General features: G+C 41.3%; 1 protein-coding gene across 1 annotated transcript in view; it reads right to left on the bottom strand.

The window, feature by feature from the left end:
• COL19A1 (collagen type XIX alpha 1 chain) overlaps nucleotides 1-15,310 on the bottom strand; it is a 211,131-nt gene that overhangs the window by 83,791 nt on the left and 112,030 nt on the right. The window contains exons 14-15 of the mRNA XM_075145288.1: nucleotides 13,594-13,647; nucleotides 12,888-12,923 (exon numbers count right to left, since the gene is read on the bottom strand). Of these exons, the coding sequence (XP_075001389.1) occupies nucleotides 12,888-12,923; nucleotides 13,594-13,647 (90 nt within the window). The remainder of the gene's footprint in view (nucleotides 1-12,887; nucleotides 12,924-13,593; nucleotides 13,648-15,310) is intronic.

Here is a 15,310-nt window from a genome sequence, read left to right as displayed (position 1 = left end):
TGCTTCAGCTTGAGTTGTATCTTTGGTCAAATTCTGAACTCCTTATTTAGAATCAATTACACATATTTATTGCCCCAGTAAGGGTAAACTGAGGCCCCCTGAGAATCATGTTTTCAAAAGTGTCCAGATTTCCAGAAATGGATTAAAAAAGTTCACTTATGATCTCTAATTTCCAAGATAAACTTGACAAAGTAAGCAGGCATGCCAAAGCTGCCGGCTCATATATCTTCAAGTGATGTTTTGATTAGAATGAAGTCTGCCTTCATTTTTAAATAAAAGTAGTCAGTTCAAGAGTTTTTCTATTCCTATCATTTCTCTACTTTCAAACACTGAAGCTAGAAGAGTACCTCAGACAGTATTTCACTATAGGATATTTCTCCTTTCACTTCGGTTTACAATGTAAAAAAGGTAAGGTTTAGGATCTTTTACAAAACTGAAGCGCACCATTTCCATCTTTCCCCAAATGTTTATGGAACTAGAATATGCATGACAATGTTGTGTCCAACAAGTAAATCATGGTAAGTTAATTACAGTGCAGTTATGTAGCTTATACATGCACAAACCCATAAAGCAGTATGTGAATGTGACCTCTGTAAACCTTCTCTACTTTTTCCTCAAGGTAGTTTGGAACTTGCAGAGAATTCTGTCTGTTCAACTGTTAGCAATAGTCTACCTTTGTAGAGAAATTCTGGGAATTCAGGAAGAGGTGGAGTTCTGTTTTGTTAATATTTTATTTCCGGTGACAACTTTATGCAGGGCAATGAGATGAAAACCTGTAACGTCTGTTTTACGGAGGAGGAAATACTTAGCCTCACATATCTGTACAATAAGGCTCCAAGGGGACAAGAATTACACAAGAATGTAACTGCACAATAATGATAATTAATAGCCAACATTTTTGTCCAAGACCTACTTTTATTCTTTTTCTTCTCTCTATAATATTATTGTCAAGAAAAAGGAACCAGATAAGGAGGTTTATCTCCGAGGAAAGGGAGGAGAGCAGCTTACAATTGGTAAGTAGGCAGGGAGGACTACCCTGTACAAGGAGCCACATCCTGACATTGAAACTGAGGTAAAAGTTCACACTAACTTCAGTGGGATCTTCGGTTCAAAAAGTGATAGGACAACACGGGCCATGTTAACTAACATGGCTGTAAAACTGTAATAACTTGGCAACGGTAACGACTTAGCAATGCTATCCCTGTTCATCATTCACTGAATGAGATCCTGGAAAAACAACTGAAGAAGAAACCTGCAGGAGGAATGAAAAATAAAACTTCTCTACAGTGAAAGCTGTCTAAAGGGACGAATAAAACATCCACTGTTGTACTCCTATAAAACTTGGAAATGAATGTAACAGTTCAGCACAGAAAAGTACGTATTAGTAGGAAGGCAGACCAAAGTATCTACTTAGGTCTTATCCCTATTTTAACTTCTGGAGATCTCCCTTTGGAGATCAAAGATAAGATTCTCATTCTCCACTCCGTCAAATCACGGACAGCACAGTGGGTAGACAAACCCCACCAAAGGAGCCCACCACCATAGACAGAAAGGGACAGAATATAGACTGAATATATACATGTGACCTCACAAGATATGCCATCGATTGTATTGAAAACATTTAAAAGGCAATGTATTTTACATGTACCATCTCCCCAGGTAAACAACGTCCAAAGCAATTAAAATGATTCACTATGTGTCACCCTGATAGTCTTGCGCTGGCAAGAGGATGGGTATGGTGATGAGCAAAAGGAGGTGCAGGAATAGCACAAGGCAAAGTGAGATATAAGAACAGCCTATTCCTGTGGTATCAGACAAGCAGGAAAATATAATGCATCCTTACAGGTGGCCTAATATGCACGGGATTTTCCTGACTTTGCCAGGCCACCTTTGAGGTTGGAAGATGGTACCCTTCTACCTACTTCATGCAGCCTTTAGGGCTTGTACCTGTCATGGACCAGGCAAGCCCCTTGGAGTTACGTGCCTGAAGGAGCTTGAGGAACATGAAGTGGGAATGTCTCAAACATTACCATATAGCTTGGGGAAGAAAAAAGTAAGCAAGCTGGAGGTGGGCTCAGGTGCATCTGAAACTTAGAAAATCTATTGCAATGAGTGGGGATGGCTATGAAAAGAGATGAAACATGATGCACAGGCAGGCACAAGAGGGTTGTGCAAAATCTTGAAAATGAAGTTAAGAGCGAAAACTTGTGAATTCCTTTACAAGAGCTAAACCATAAAGGGAAGTGTTGGCAAGGGAAAAGATGCTGGTTGTGAAGCTAGCTAAAGAAAAAGCAAGCATGCTATGAAGCACATAGTGACAGATATTTAAACAAAATATTGTCAAAACTTAGACTAAGCTTTAGTTGAGGGAATACAGGAAAAATGACACATTTAAAAAATGCTACAGTAGAATAAGTGAGCTTTTAAAAGAACTTGCAGATCATTGAAAATATCTGTAGGAACTAACATTTTAATACTTAACAGTTAATATTTTTTGCAAGTATCATGAGATAAAAGCTAATAAGAATTATTAAAGTTAAGAAGAAAAATGTGTTTGGAAGTGATAGAAAAATCAGCTAAGAGTTCAGCCAGTTAAGCTGTTTTAAGTTTCGTAAGCTATCAATTTAAAGTGTATTAGCTGGCATGTAGCTATCAGAAGCCACTTATTACAGAAGGGCTAAAATCCTGTCATGTGACCCTGCAGGTATAAAACCATTTGTAAATGCCTGATACATCATGACAAGCATCCGCAGAGACATGGTGGAGACCTGGTTCATAAATTCAATAGCTCAGAGTAACTGTCTAAGAACACACTCTGAACAAAAACAAAGCTTTTATCGTGGCCTCTTGGTGAATTAAAACAAAACAAACCAAAACAAAATCCCAGCTGAAGTGGAAGAGTGAAGTTACTTAAAGTTGTTATTTGTATTAGTTCCTCTGGAAGCTTATGGCCGATGCCAAAAGAGTAAAATATTACAAGTAAGTATATTTTTGGTACTCTGAAAGTTACTTCAAAACATAGCTGATAGTTTTTGAAGCAGAAGGCTAGACAGCTGCCTTATGTACTTGTAGGTAGTGTTGCTGAAATAGGTTCTGAGCACGGCAGCCTTTCTTTCTCAACACAAATTAGAAATTTAATACAAATACTAACAATAATAAGGCAGGTCTAATTAAGGCACAAAAATTATTTCATTATAGATCTTTACAGACTGGTTTCTATGTTCTATACACAAACTACTCTCATCCATTTTTTTCCTCACTACGAATTCCAGCAAACACGACCTCAATTTTTATGGAATAAATGCTACTAGACAGAGAGAAAGTGTGTGTAGTTTAGTGAGACGACTCAAGCAAAGACAGAGACAAAGCCTAAATTAGGTATGCAGAAACACCTTGTGGTAATGTAAGAATAGGTCATTTTTAAACCATTTGAATATGTGAGCTTTTATAATGGTAAAATTTGCTGTTTTAAAAAGACCCAGCTATAATAGACATGATTTGGCTAAGCAATTTGGAAACAATATGTTTATAAACAGAAAGGTATAGCTCTACTGAAATCAAATCAACACTTAAACCTTTTTACAAGCCAATTGGTGGGCAATTCCCACTGCAGGGGCTTGACCTAGTTCTTCAATGCACAGTTCTCACCAGGATAAAGAAAAGCCGTCACACTAATGAATTACATACACAATGTATGATCCCTCTGTAAAACCCACAATAACGTGTGATCATGGTAAAGAGCTGCAGCCTGACTGACTTGAAGAGTATTCCCCAGCCACCCAAATACTGCTCGTGGGATGGATGGTACTGCTGCGGCTGCACTCATGCAAGAATGTCCCAGCATCCCAGACAGGATGCATCAAGATGTAGTTCAATTAGGTCTTAAATTCGTCTCCTTATCTGGAGGTGATACCAGATGACGAGTTCTACTGTGCAGGTCATGATTGTCACTGTGATCCTTCTATCCTATTTTGAGGATATGTTCCTCTTTGGCCTGTTTGTACCATATTGAGGGGAAATGAGTGGCTTGCTCTCACGTAAGAATGGGCTATTACACTCAGCAAGCAAAGGAGCTGAAATATAAATACCTTCCCTGCAGTCAAGATGGCTACAATGTTGGTTTCCCAGATACGTTCAAGCCAGTTTACTTGCTGCGACTGTCCTGCTACCCTACCTCGAAGCCCAAACAGGAGGGTGAGGAACAGAGAGATCTTAAAATATGACTATGATGGTTTCCTCTTCTTGTCCACAAGATTGCCCATCACCACCCACATGGAGACCCACAGAGCCTGCAGACACACCTCATGTTACAAAATTTTGCTAGCATGGGAAAAATGGCACAGGAAAATCAGACGGATGACTAATTTCTTGTTGTATTACCATTTAGTGAGGGAAATTAGACTACCACTTATCTTAAATACCTCTATCTTTAGCATTTCCAAACATGACCTCGTCTCATTCACATCCTTACTGAAGTAAGTTGAGATGGCAAGTTGAAAAATTTGTAGCCCATGTTTGGCCTCTTACTGCTACTGCAGTAATCATACTGTTTTGCTTGGGAGTGCAAAGTGGAATAGCCATGATTTTGCTTTAAAAACTGCTGGTAACCCATTAACTTCTGTGAGGAAGGAGACAGCCTTTAGCAGAAGTATTTCAGTCTGCCAGAAAACATGACCAGCTACATTTTCATGATAATTTATTACTGAAGCAAACAGAAAATATGTTCCTCGCTGATCTCTTTATGCTTTGGGTTTGGTCATTTCTGTAGCTCTCTCTTGGTAACTTAACTTGAAATCTACTTTGCTTCACAGACAATCATTTCAAAGGGAAATTGGAAGAGTAATTTCACAGAAGTTCACACTTTATGAACCTAGTACTTTTAATAGACATGGTTTTATTTTCTAAGCAAAAAAAAAAAGTATCATTTAAAATCCTGAGGAGTAATCTGCAATTATTCTTTACATTGATGTCTACTGCATATGGGACTATTCTCAAATCACTCTTCTAATGAAGGACATATAAATCACATTCATGCCAATTTAACAGACTGCAAATTTTTGAATAATTTTCTGTGAGGCTAAGACATCAATCTTCACTTGTGCCTTCAGTATCAGTATTACTGCATAAAGAAGATAAAAACCAGACTGAAACTGCTAAAACATCCTCTATTTCACTAAAAGGGTAATCTTAATAGGATCTGCTTCCATACTTAAAAAGCATTTTTTAAAGAAGAGAATGTTTGCAAGTTATACTGTGAGAGTTAAAGATCACTATATCTCATGCAAAACAACTGAACAGTTCAGTATTTTCATGAAACTAATACACCTCCATTAAAAAAGCTCCAGTAGATAAAATTCAAATTTTTCTTAGAGGGATGTATATGAAAAGAAGAGCTTTAGAATGAAAATATAATTTTCTGTCTATACTTTCTTTAGTTAACTAGAATTGCTCTCCTTTACTTTATGTCATTACGTGAAAAGAAAGAGAGGGTAATATTAGTTGAGATGCTTACTAATCGGGGAGGTGTGTGTGTGTCCCCTTCCTAAGTAATACAAGTTATTCAGATGACTTATTTTTTCACTGTGAGACAAGAAAGGAATCGTACGCAGAAGTCAAGATAAGCAAAAACTGGCACATGATTTTTCAGGAAGAATCATCCGAAATACTGCTGTCCCTTACAACAGCAGGAACACCGGGATACCAGACGCCTCCTCTTTGGAGTTCCATATAAATGCCAAACAATTACACTATGACTGAAGTACTGCATCAAATGAATTTGTGAAATTCCTAGTGAAAGTGAATTTTAGCTTTAAACGAATAACTGGCGAAGCTCTGAGGGGAAAGCTGTGTAATCTGTTGTTGATGTTTGTTTAGGGAGGGGAGAGCCAAAAGTGACGGTGGAGCTTGCCCGGGCCTGAATCTGCAGCTTCCTCCTGCAGCCGCCTCCGCGTCGCACTTGTGTGCCAGCTTCCTTCAGCTCAATTTAACCAGACCTAGGAGCCGACATTCCAACTATCTGTTTAGTAAGCAAGTCTTGGGGACTTCTGTCTGTGACCGACTTAAGCCTCGGCTTCTGCGTAAACACTTGGTGCCATCTGGATGACTATTTTATAACTCCTGAAACAGATAGGTTCCCAGGAACGTACGGACGGACGCTCGTTTTCCTCAGGAACTAAAAGCAGCATATCAAGTGTCAAGAGGAATAGTTATCATATATTTTACAAGAGATGGCTGCGCTACCTTCCCTCACCTGTCACTCTTCTGACACGGCATGCACAGGCTTAAGCTGGGGATACCAGAGCGGGCAAGCTGCGGAGCCAGCTGTGCCCCTGCAGAAAACACTCCCCAGCTTCTGCCACTAAATTCCACATTTTGACAAAACACCACAGCAGAGCAGTATAATCCCTCCTGTTCATTCTCTGAAGGGTCCTCAGCTATAGCACAATTTATCAGGGAACTTTAACTTTCAAAGACTAAACATATCCCTGCATAAAGTGGGCGTAATTAGGAAGAAAAGTTCAAAATATATTCCCAGCATGCATTTTGAGACATTTGAAAAGTACTAAAGAAAAGAGACATCTAGTACTTACAGAGCAATTCAGAAAGAACATAAAAGAGAAATTAAAGACAGCATAAAGAAAGAATAAGAATCAGTCATGACTTTGGACTACTCCCATAAAACTACCACCATAACTGAAGAGACAAAATAAATACATATAACTTGACTTGTGTAGTGTTAACTGCCTCCATGGAAACATAGAAAAACTTTAATTCTTACTAAACGTGCTTAAATATGCACATATATGTCAAAGTTAACAATCTAAGCCACTAAAATGTATCTGTATGAATAATGCATGAATCAAACAAATATACTTAGAACTATTGAAATTACTAATTTCATTAGGATTCTAGATAAGGCCTTAAATTTTTTCATATATTTCTTTTTACAGTTTAGCATATTTTGTGCTACAACGCTGTTTCTTTTTTTCCCCTCTAATTCATCATGCAAGAATGATGAAATTGTATCAACAAGACTTCTGTACCTGCCTTAAAGAAATGTACAGAAACGCATGGGCTGCAATTCTAATCCCATATCTATTCACTGCAGAAACATATAGTCAGGCATACAGAATTTCTTTCTGAATTCTCTGCTATTGCTGCAAGTGGGAAGTTTTGTTAAGTGTGCATGCTTTAGGATTTTGGTAGAGATTTTCTGTTAACTGACATCAAACAGGAGTATTCAGAGCTCTACTTTTTTTCAGAGCACTTTCTGAGCTATGAAATTTCCATTTCAAACTCATAAAATCATTTCTGCATCTTAAAAAGCAGCAGTATTATTTCCCTTGTTTCACAGTGTGGCATGTGCACATCCACCTGATAGGTTGTTACAGCTTTTGGGTATTTATGAATTCTGCCATACATACTGCCTCTAAGTATCCCTCATTCCTTACAGAGACTATAATGGTTGTATCTGTCAGTTGAACACTTTTAAAAATACAGCTTTTTCCTCCAAGTACCAATAACTTCATTCTCTTCTGCATTTTTTCATGTTGGAGGGCAGAGCATGCCTACCGTGCTTCTGAGCAGCATGGGATTTCCTACACATCAGGGATGCCCAAACACTTTTAGACACAGGGTCACTGACACCTTTTAGGCTTTCACAGGTACCAATAGCACAGACAAATGAAAAAACAAGAGTTTCTACTACTTACTGTTACATGCTTCTGTAGATTACCTACGGACAACTCTCTGCAGACCGAAGGACCACCAGCCAGCTCTTTGGGAATGACTGCAGTGAAGCAGTCTCAGCCTTTTGCCACCTTCATGCTCCCCGTGCTGAGGACAGGACCATGGTGCAGGGGAGAATGCTCTGGCCCTGCACAACGCTGCTGATGCTCTAGTTTATACTGAGACCAGCATATATGGTAGACCTTCTCCAGCTTATTCCACTGGTGTATGATTTCTATGGAAATACACAGGAATGGAAGAGCTGCACAGGGCAACAGAGCTCTGTAATGCCATCATTTCCCACCTGTCTCAATACGCAATTGCACTGGGGCAGAATGTCGATCACCCAGGCCCAATTGTCCAGTTTGATCAAAACCAAGTCCCTTTCAATATCCCCTCCCTCCCTGCCCCAAAAGCATTTTCGACTTAGCTCTAGCAGTGTGTCATTATTTTCACTCTTCTTCCCACCCCGCCCCCCAGCATAATAATTCATTTTGCATTTTGATAAAAAGAAATAAATCATTTTCACATTAGGAAAACCTAAAAATGACTATAAGTAGAGGATAAATTTATGACATTATGAATGAGTCCCAAAAGAATGGAAGATTTTAAAAATTTGCTTTTACAGGGTACATAACTGAAACACTGATGTCACAATTTGGCTGTAACAGCATGAATGGTCCTGACATAGTAAGTTCTCATTCAGTGACACATGAACCTTGACATTATCTGACCTCCTGCTTATTCACAGCGAGATACGACATCTTCCCTTCATGATTATGTATCATAAGAGTCACGGCCACACAAAAGTCACACAAATAAAACAGCTCTGAAGACTGGATTTTCCCCAAGCCACCACCATTCATGTCATTCATCCTCTTTTAGCTCTTGCCAACAGAAACGCATGACTATTTACAGTGGCAGAGAGAGAAAGCCTTCCTGCTGGGCCATATATTCCCGCAGAGTTGTAATCTGTCTTCAAACTGCTAAAGCAATTCACACTCACTCTTGTCTCTTCTCTCAGTTAGCAGCTACACAAAAAAATGTTCCAGTACATCAGTTAGTAACATCCCTCTGAAGACTCGTGTCTGCTTTCCTAAAATTTAAATGTTTCCTTTTAAAAAGTGTGAAGACGACCATCAGCGGATGTATGAACGCAGGGACATCTTGCTATGCCTGAATCAACTGAACTGAAACATTTGCACAGCATTTTATAATCAAAGAAATGTAATTCTCTGACAGTCCATTTTAAGAAAGTGAATCACTTAAGGTACAGAAGGAGTAAGTTCAGTTAATTTGAAAGCAGCTTCTGAATTTCGATATCATACTACTAATCTCTGAATATGACTCTTAGGAAAGCTAAGTGTCCACAACTGCAACTGAAGACAATGAATGCATTTGAAACAGGCCTAACATATCCAGGTGCTGCTATCACAATGGATGCAGTAATTTTTCCATCATTTACACAAGAAATGCTCAAAAGGACCATTCTATGGTCTTACAGTGCACAGAAAATAGGCATGCTCAATTCTTTTTCCTGTGTCTTGTCTTCAGAAGTATCCTATTTCTATTTCAAAGATCCCTTTCAAGGCCTGTAAGAATCCATCTGAAGCAAGATCTACTCCAATCCATCTATTGCAGTAACAATCCTAGAATCAAGGTTGTTTACTAAAAATATTTCACCGTTAACTCTTTCAACACACATTTTGACTCTATATGTCCAATCACTGAAATTTGAATGGACTATAATTAATCATAGAATCATAGAATTATTAAGGTTGGAAAAGACCTCTAAGATCATCGAGTCCAACCATCAACCCAACACCACCATACCCACTACACCATGTCCCTAAGCGCCTCATCTACACGTCTTTTAAGTACCTCCAGGGATGGTGACTCAACCACTTCCCTGGGCAGCCTGTTCCAAGGCCTGACCACTCTTTCAGTAAAGAAATTTCTCCTAATGTCCAATCTAAATCTCCTTGGCGCAACTTGAGGCCATTTCCTCCCGTCCTATCACTAGTTACTTGGGAGAAGAGACCAACACCCACCTCGCTACAACCTCCTTTCAGGTAGTTGTAGAGCGCGATGAGGTCTCCCCTCAGCCTCTTCTTCTCCAGGCTAAACAACCCCAGTTCCCTCAGCCGCTCCTCATAAGGCTTGTGCTCCAGGCCCTTCACCAGCTTCGTTGCCCTCCTCTGGACATGCTCCAGCACCTCCATGTCCTTCTTGTAGTGAGGGCCCAAAACTGAACACAGGATTCGAGGTGCGGCCTCACCAGTGCCGAGTACAGGGGTACGATCACCTCCCTGCTCCTGCTGGCCACACTATTCCTGATACAGGCCAGGATGCCGTTGGCCTTCTTGGCCACCTGGGCACACTGCCGGCTCATGTTCAGCCGGCTGTCAATCAGCACCCCCAGGTCCTTTTCCTCTGGGCAGCTTTCCAGCCACTCTTCCCCAAGCCTGTAGCGTTGCCTGGGGTTGTTGTGGCCGAAGTGCAGGACCCGGCACTTGGCCTTGTGGAACCTCATACAATTGGCCTCAGCCCATCGATCCAGCCTGTCCAGGTCCCTCTGCAGAGCCTTCCTACCCTCCAGCAGATCAACACTCCCGCCCAGCTTGGTGTCGTCTGCAAACTTACTGAGGGAGCACTCGATCCCCTCATCCAGATCATTGATAAAGATATTGAACAGGACCGGCCCCAAAACTGAGCCCTGGGGAACACCGCTCGTGACCGGCCGCCAACTGGATTTAACTCCGTTCACCACAACTCTCTGGGCTCGACCGTCCAGCCAGTTTTTTACCCAGCGAAGAGTGTACCTGTCTAGGCTGTGAGCCGCCAGCTTCTCTAGGAGAATGCCATGGAAGACAGTGTCAAAGGCCTTACTGAAGTCCAGGTAGACCACATCCACAGCCTTTCCCTCATCCACTAGGCGGTTCACCTGGTCATAGAAGGAGATCAGGTTGGTCAAGCAGGACCTGCCTTCCATGAACCCGTGCTGGCTGGGCCTGATCCCCTGGTTGCCCCGGACATGGCTCGTGAGCACCCTCAAAACGAACCGCTCCATGATCCTCCCTGGCACCGAGGTCAGGCTGACCGGCCTGTAGTTCCCCGGATCCTCCTTCTGGCCCTTCTTATAGATCGGCGTCACATTGGTGAGCCTCCAGTCGTCCGGGACCTCCCCAGTTAACCAGGACTGCTGGTAAATGATGGAGAGCGGCTCGGCAAGCTCCTCCGCCAGCTCCCTCAGTACCCTTGGGTGGATCCCATCCGGCCCCATAGACTTGTGAGCGTCCAGGTGGCGTAGCAGGTCATGAACTTCATCCTCTTGGATTATGGGGGGTTTATCCTGCTCGTCGTCCTTGTCTTCCAGCTCAAGGGGGCTGAGTACCCTGAGGATAACCGCTCTGACTACTAAAGACTGAGGCAAAGAAGGCGTTGAGTACCTCAGCCTTTTCCTCATCCTTGGTGGCAACGTTCCCCCCTGCATCCAATAAAGGATGGAGATTCTCCTTGGCTCTTCTTTTGTCATTAACATACTTATAAAAGCATTTTTTGTTGTCTCTCACGACAGTGGCCAGGTTGAGTTCTAGCTGGGCTTTTGCCTTTCTAATTTCCTCTCTACACGACCTAACGAGATCCCTGTACTCTTCCTGAGTTGCCTGCCCCTTCTTCCAAAGGTGATAAACTCTCCTTTTTTCCCTGAGTCCCAGCCAGAGCTCCCCGTTCAGCCAGGCCGGTCGCCTTCCCCGCCCGTTCTTCTTGCGGCACATGGGGACAGCCCGCTCCTGCGCCTTTAAGACTTCCTTCTTGAAGAACGTCCAGCCTTCCTGGACCCCTTTGCCCTTCAGGACTGTCTCCCAAGGGACCCTCTCGACCAGTGTCCTGAGCAGGCCAAAGTCCGCCCTCCGGAAGTCCATGGTAGCGGTTTTGCTGGTCCCCTCCTTACTTCACCAAGTATCGAGAATTCTACCATTTCATGGTCGCTAAGCCCAAGCTGGCCTCCGATCACCACATCTCCGACCAGTCCTTCTCTGTTCGTGAACAGCAGGTCAAGCGAGGCACCTCCCCTAGTGGAGGGAGCCAATACTAAGCCAATACTAAAATTATTTTAACTATTTTTATTATCCATAGCAGCAATATCATGTAATGCAAGGAACCAGAAGCATATGACGTGTTTTATAAAAGATAATGGTCTATGCTGGTTGCGGTACCAACAAATGGAGTGCACGTGGGCATGCGAGTGTGTGTGATCAACAGCGAATATCAAGCTGGACTTGCTGGCAAGTAGGTGAAATGACCTGGAAGCCAGGGGAAAATATATATCTGTGTGTGTGTGTGTACATGTGTGTTTTTGTGTGGGTGATTGTGAGTGAGCAGGTCTGCACCAGCAACTGGAGTGGGGCTGTGAGCCTCGGGGTGGTTGAATGTCCAGGTGCCAGCAACTGGAGAGACCAGGAGCAGGGGCATCTACTGGTTAGGCTGTGTGTCAGCTCAACTACTAGACGTATGCACATTATATATATATGTATATATTTCCCAGTACCAGACCATCATCATGATCAGGCAGAGAGGGCAACAGGATGAGAGTGTTGGTGCTGTTCGTGTTTGTGGGAGTGCCGAGTGTGTCCATCTGTGTTGACCTGGGTGGCCAGACCTGTCTATATGTGCTGTATGTGTGTTTGTGTGCTTATTGGGAATGCATGCTCAGCTATATATATACTACTGTGTCATACATATGGCATTGCACTCATAACTAAGTACTTAATAAAATAACCTGACAATAGAATATTTACAATATCTTAAAAAGCATTAATTAGTTTTGCAAGCTTTTACTGAAAACTTTTTTTCACTAAAAATAACAAGGGAATTCTTTCACTTTAACAGCCTATACTATCTATACACAGAATAAAAAAACAATACTCTTGTTAGCATTTGGTGGGAAACAAGATGTTTCATATATGCTTATCTTCTTTATATTTATAAAATTCCCTTTTCCCTGCTTCACAATTCATATAGAAAATGCAGAGGCATTCTAAAGAGAGGGACTTGGCTCTTAAATTCAATAGTTAAAGTATGTACATAGCAAATAAGCCAAAACCTGCAACATTTCTTAGTGATTTTCTTTCGTCTGTTTTTGTTTTATGTGTACTTACACTGAAGGCAGTTGGCCCCGGAGGTCCTGCATCTCCCTAGTTAAAACAGGAGAGTAAGTAAATCGGCAATCTCTTTAGTTACATATATTTAACCTCTAGGCATTTTAGAGGATATAGACCACTGCAGAAGTAAATTTAGTATAATCATCAAACATGCTGTGATTATGAAAATATATGAGTAAAGCAATATTCTTTTTCAGTAATGGCATAGACACAGTTCAACAGAGGTTAAATGGAAAAAAAATGGCAGGCCTCTGCAAAAATGAATCACAGCTTAAAAAAAAGCAATTCTTCGAAACACATTTGCATATGTTAAATTACAAGCTGCAGCTTACATGCACAAGGTGGCCACTGAAGACAGTGTGACAGCTCACACATGTAAAGACATCTGACTGTGTAAAATGTTCACAGAATTAGTTCGCTGAGGTACGAATCGCGCTGTGAGACATTCAGGTTCAGTCCATGGGAGCAAATCAGAGCACCCAGACAGCAATTCAGAACATCAAATTTAGGCTCCTGCTCTGAATTACTTTCAAAATTTGTTGTGATAAACAGTACTTGTCTTCCATACTTATAGTTAGTCTGTATTCATATTCTTCAATCCTTAAGCTACACAAATGGCTGCAGTGGGTTTTCGTCACACGTAGTTAAGGCAACGTATCATGCACACTCACATATACATACAACTTTACAGATAAAAAAGTACCTTTTCTCCTTTAGGACCAGCCACACCAGGAGTACCAAGGTCACCTTTTAGTCCCTGGGCAAAGAAATAAAATGAGTATTTGTTGTCATCTGTGGAAAGTGTTGGACAAAATCCTGTAGCGCTGTGAATTACTATATACTAACCAACTAAGACTTAAAATATTATCACATTATTAGTACTACTATCTCATAATTCTTTATTTTCATTTTGTGAACAGAGAAACATCTATTGAAGACCACATGTGTCTGCAACACATAATTAAACATACAAAGCCAAACTATCTACTTGATTGTGCCCCATTATGGCAAGTAGCGCATAGAAATGCAAAGTTCCTTTGCAGTCCCAGTAAGTCTGTCTCTTGCATGGCTGACAAAGATAAAATAGAATACTAGAGAAAGTAACAGTACATTCACTTAACTTCTGCTAAAATTGGGAAAGAGACAGGGGTGGACAGAGAGCTGTGGACTCTATCTTTCAAGTAGCAATGCTGAGCTGGTGAGCTACAGCAGGGTACAGCTCAGAGCTGCTGCACCTCCTCCAACACTCCGATCTTCACCAGTGTTTGAAAAGGCAATTAGAGAAATAATCGAGTCCTTTATACTTCCCTCCTTAGTTCTGTCTTCAGCTGGAGAAGCAGATAATACTGCCTAGTCTTACACATTACACACGCAGCAATGTCACAATTTCATAGAACGGCTTGGGTTGGAAGGGACCTATAAAGGTCATCTAGTCCAGCCCTCCTGCTGTGGGCAGGGACATCTTCAACTAGATCAGGTTGCTCAGAGCCCCATCCAACCTGAGCTTGAATGTTTCTAGGGATGGGGCATCCACAACCTCTCTGGGCAGCCAGTTCCAGTGTTTCACCATCCTCATCGTAAAAAATTTCCTCCTTATATCTAAACTGAATCTACCCTCTACAATATCTACAATACAGCTCTTCCACTAACATGTCTCACCAGAAGCACCCCAAAAAAAATCTTTAGCACCCAGCATATAATCTTTCTTGTCTTCTCCTTGCTCTAAAACACATGGAAAAATGACAGGTTTTGAAATATGCCCAGCAAATTCAAGCCATTCTGCAGTAAGGAATTAATTCAGATTCTGGACCAACCTACCAGGAACTCCTTTTTGTTTAAGGCATGAGATTTCTCTTGTGCCTTCCCTCTGATCACTGGTTAAGAGGCATGCAACAGGAGAGCCCATACGTTGTATGTCAGAGACAGCTCTACAGGTTCAGAGATTTTACTTAGAAACGAAATGGCAATAATGTAGGCAATACAGGACTGAATCATAATGAGATACTCCACAAGTAGGCCACCATCATTATTATTGTGGAGGTTAAATCAGTCGAGGACAGAAAAGATTCATCTACATTTGAATTAGAGTTTACTAACTTAAGTTCTTCCCAGCCCCCTTTTTGCCCTTGCAAACTCTCTTCCTCAGTTTGCAATAATTGGAAAGATAGAGACAACTGGCATGAAAATGATAAGTAACATCTGTGCCTTGGTGGGTACAGAAACATTAAATCAGTGAGTGTTCTAAATACCGCATATTTGTGCAACTTCACTTCCTCCTAAAATTACATTAATTCACCATCTGGAAGGAACATCATTTAGAACTATATGAGCATTTAAGTACCCACTTTGGATTAAATTTGTGGTTGTTGTAAATACCCCTGATTTAGCTTTGATTTGTCCTTTATTAAGCTTGCCAAATA

Source organism: Calonectris borealis, chromosome 3, assembly GCF_964195595.1.
Source record: "Calonectris borealis chromosome 3, bCalBor7.hap1.2, whole genome shotgun sequence".
Lineage (NCBI taxonomy): Eukaryota > Metazoa > Chordata > Aves > Procellariiformes > Procellariidae > Calonectris > Calonectris borealis.
Note: the sequence above shows the minus strand (reverse complement) of the source record. Positions and strands in the feature narration are given on the sequence as shown.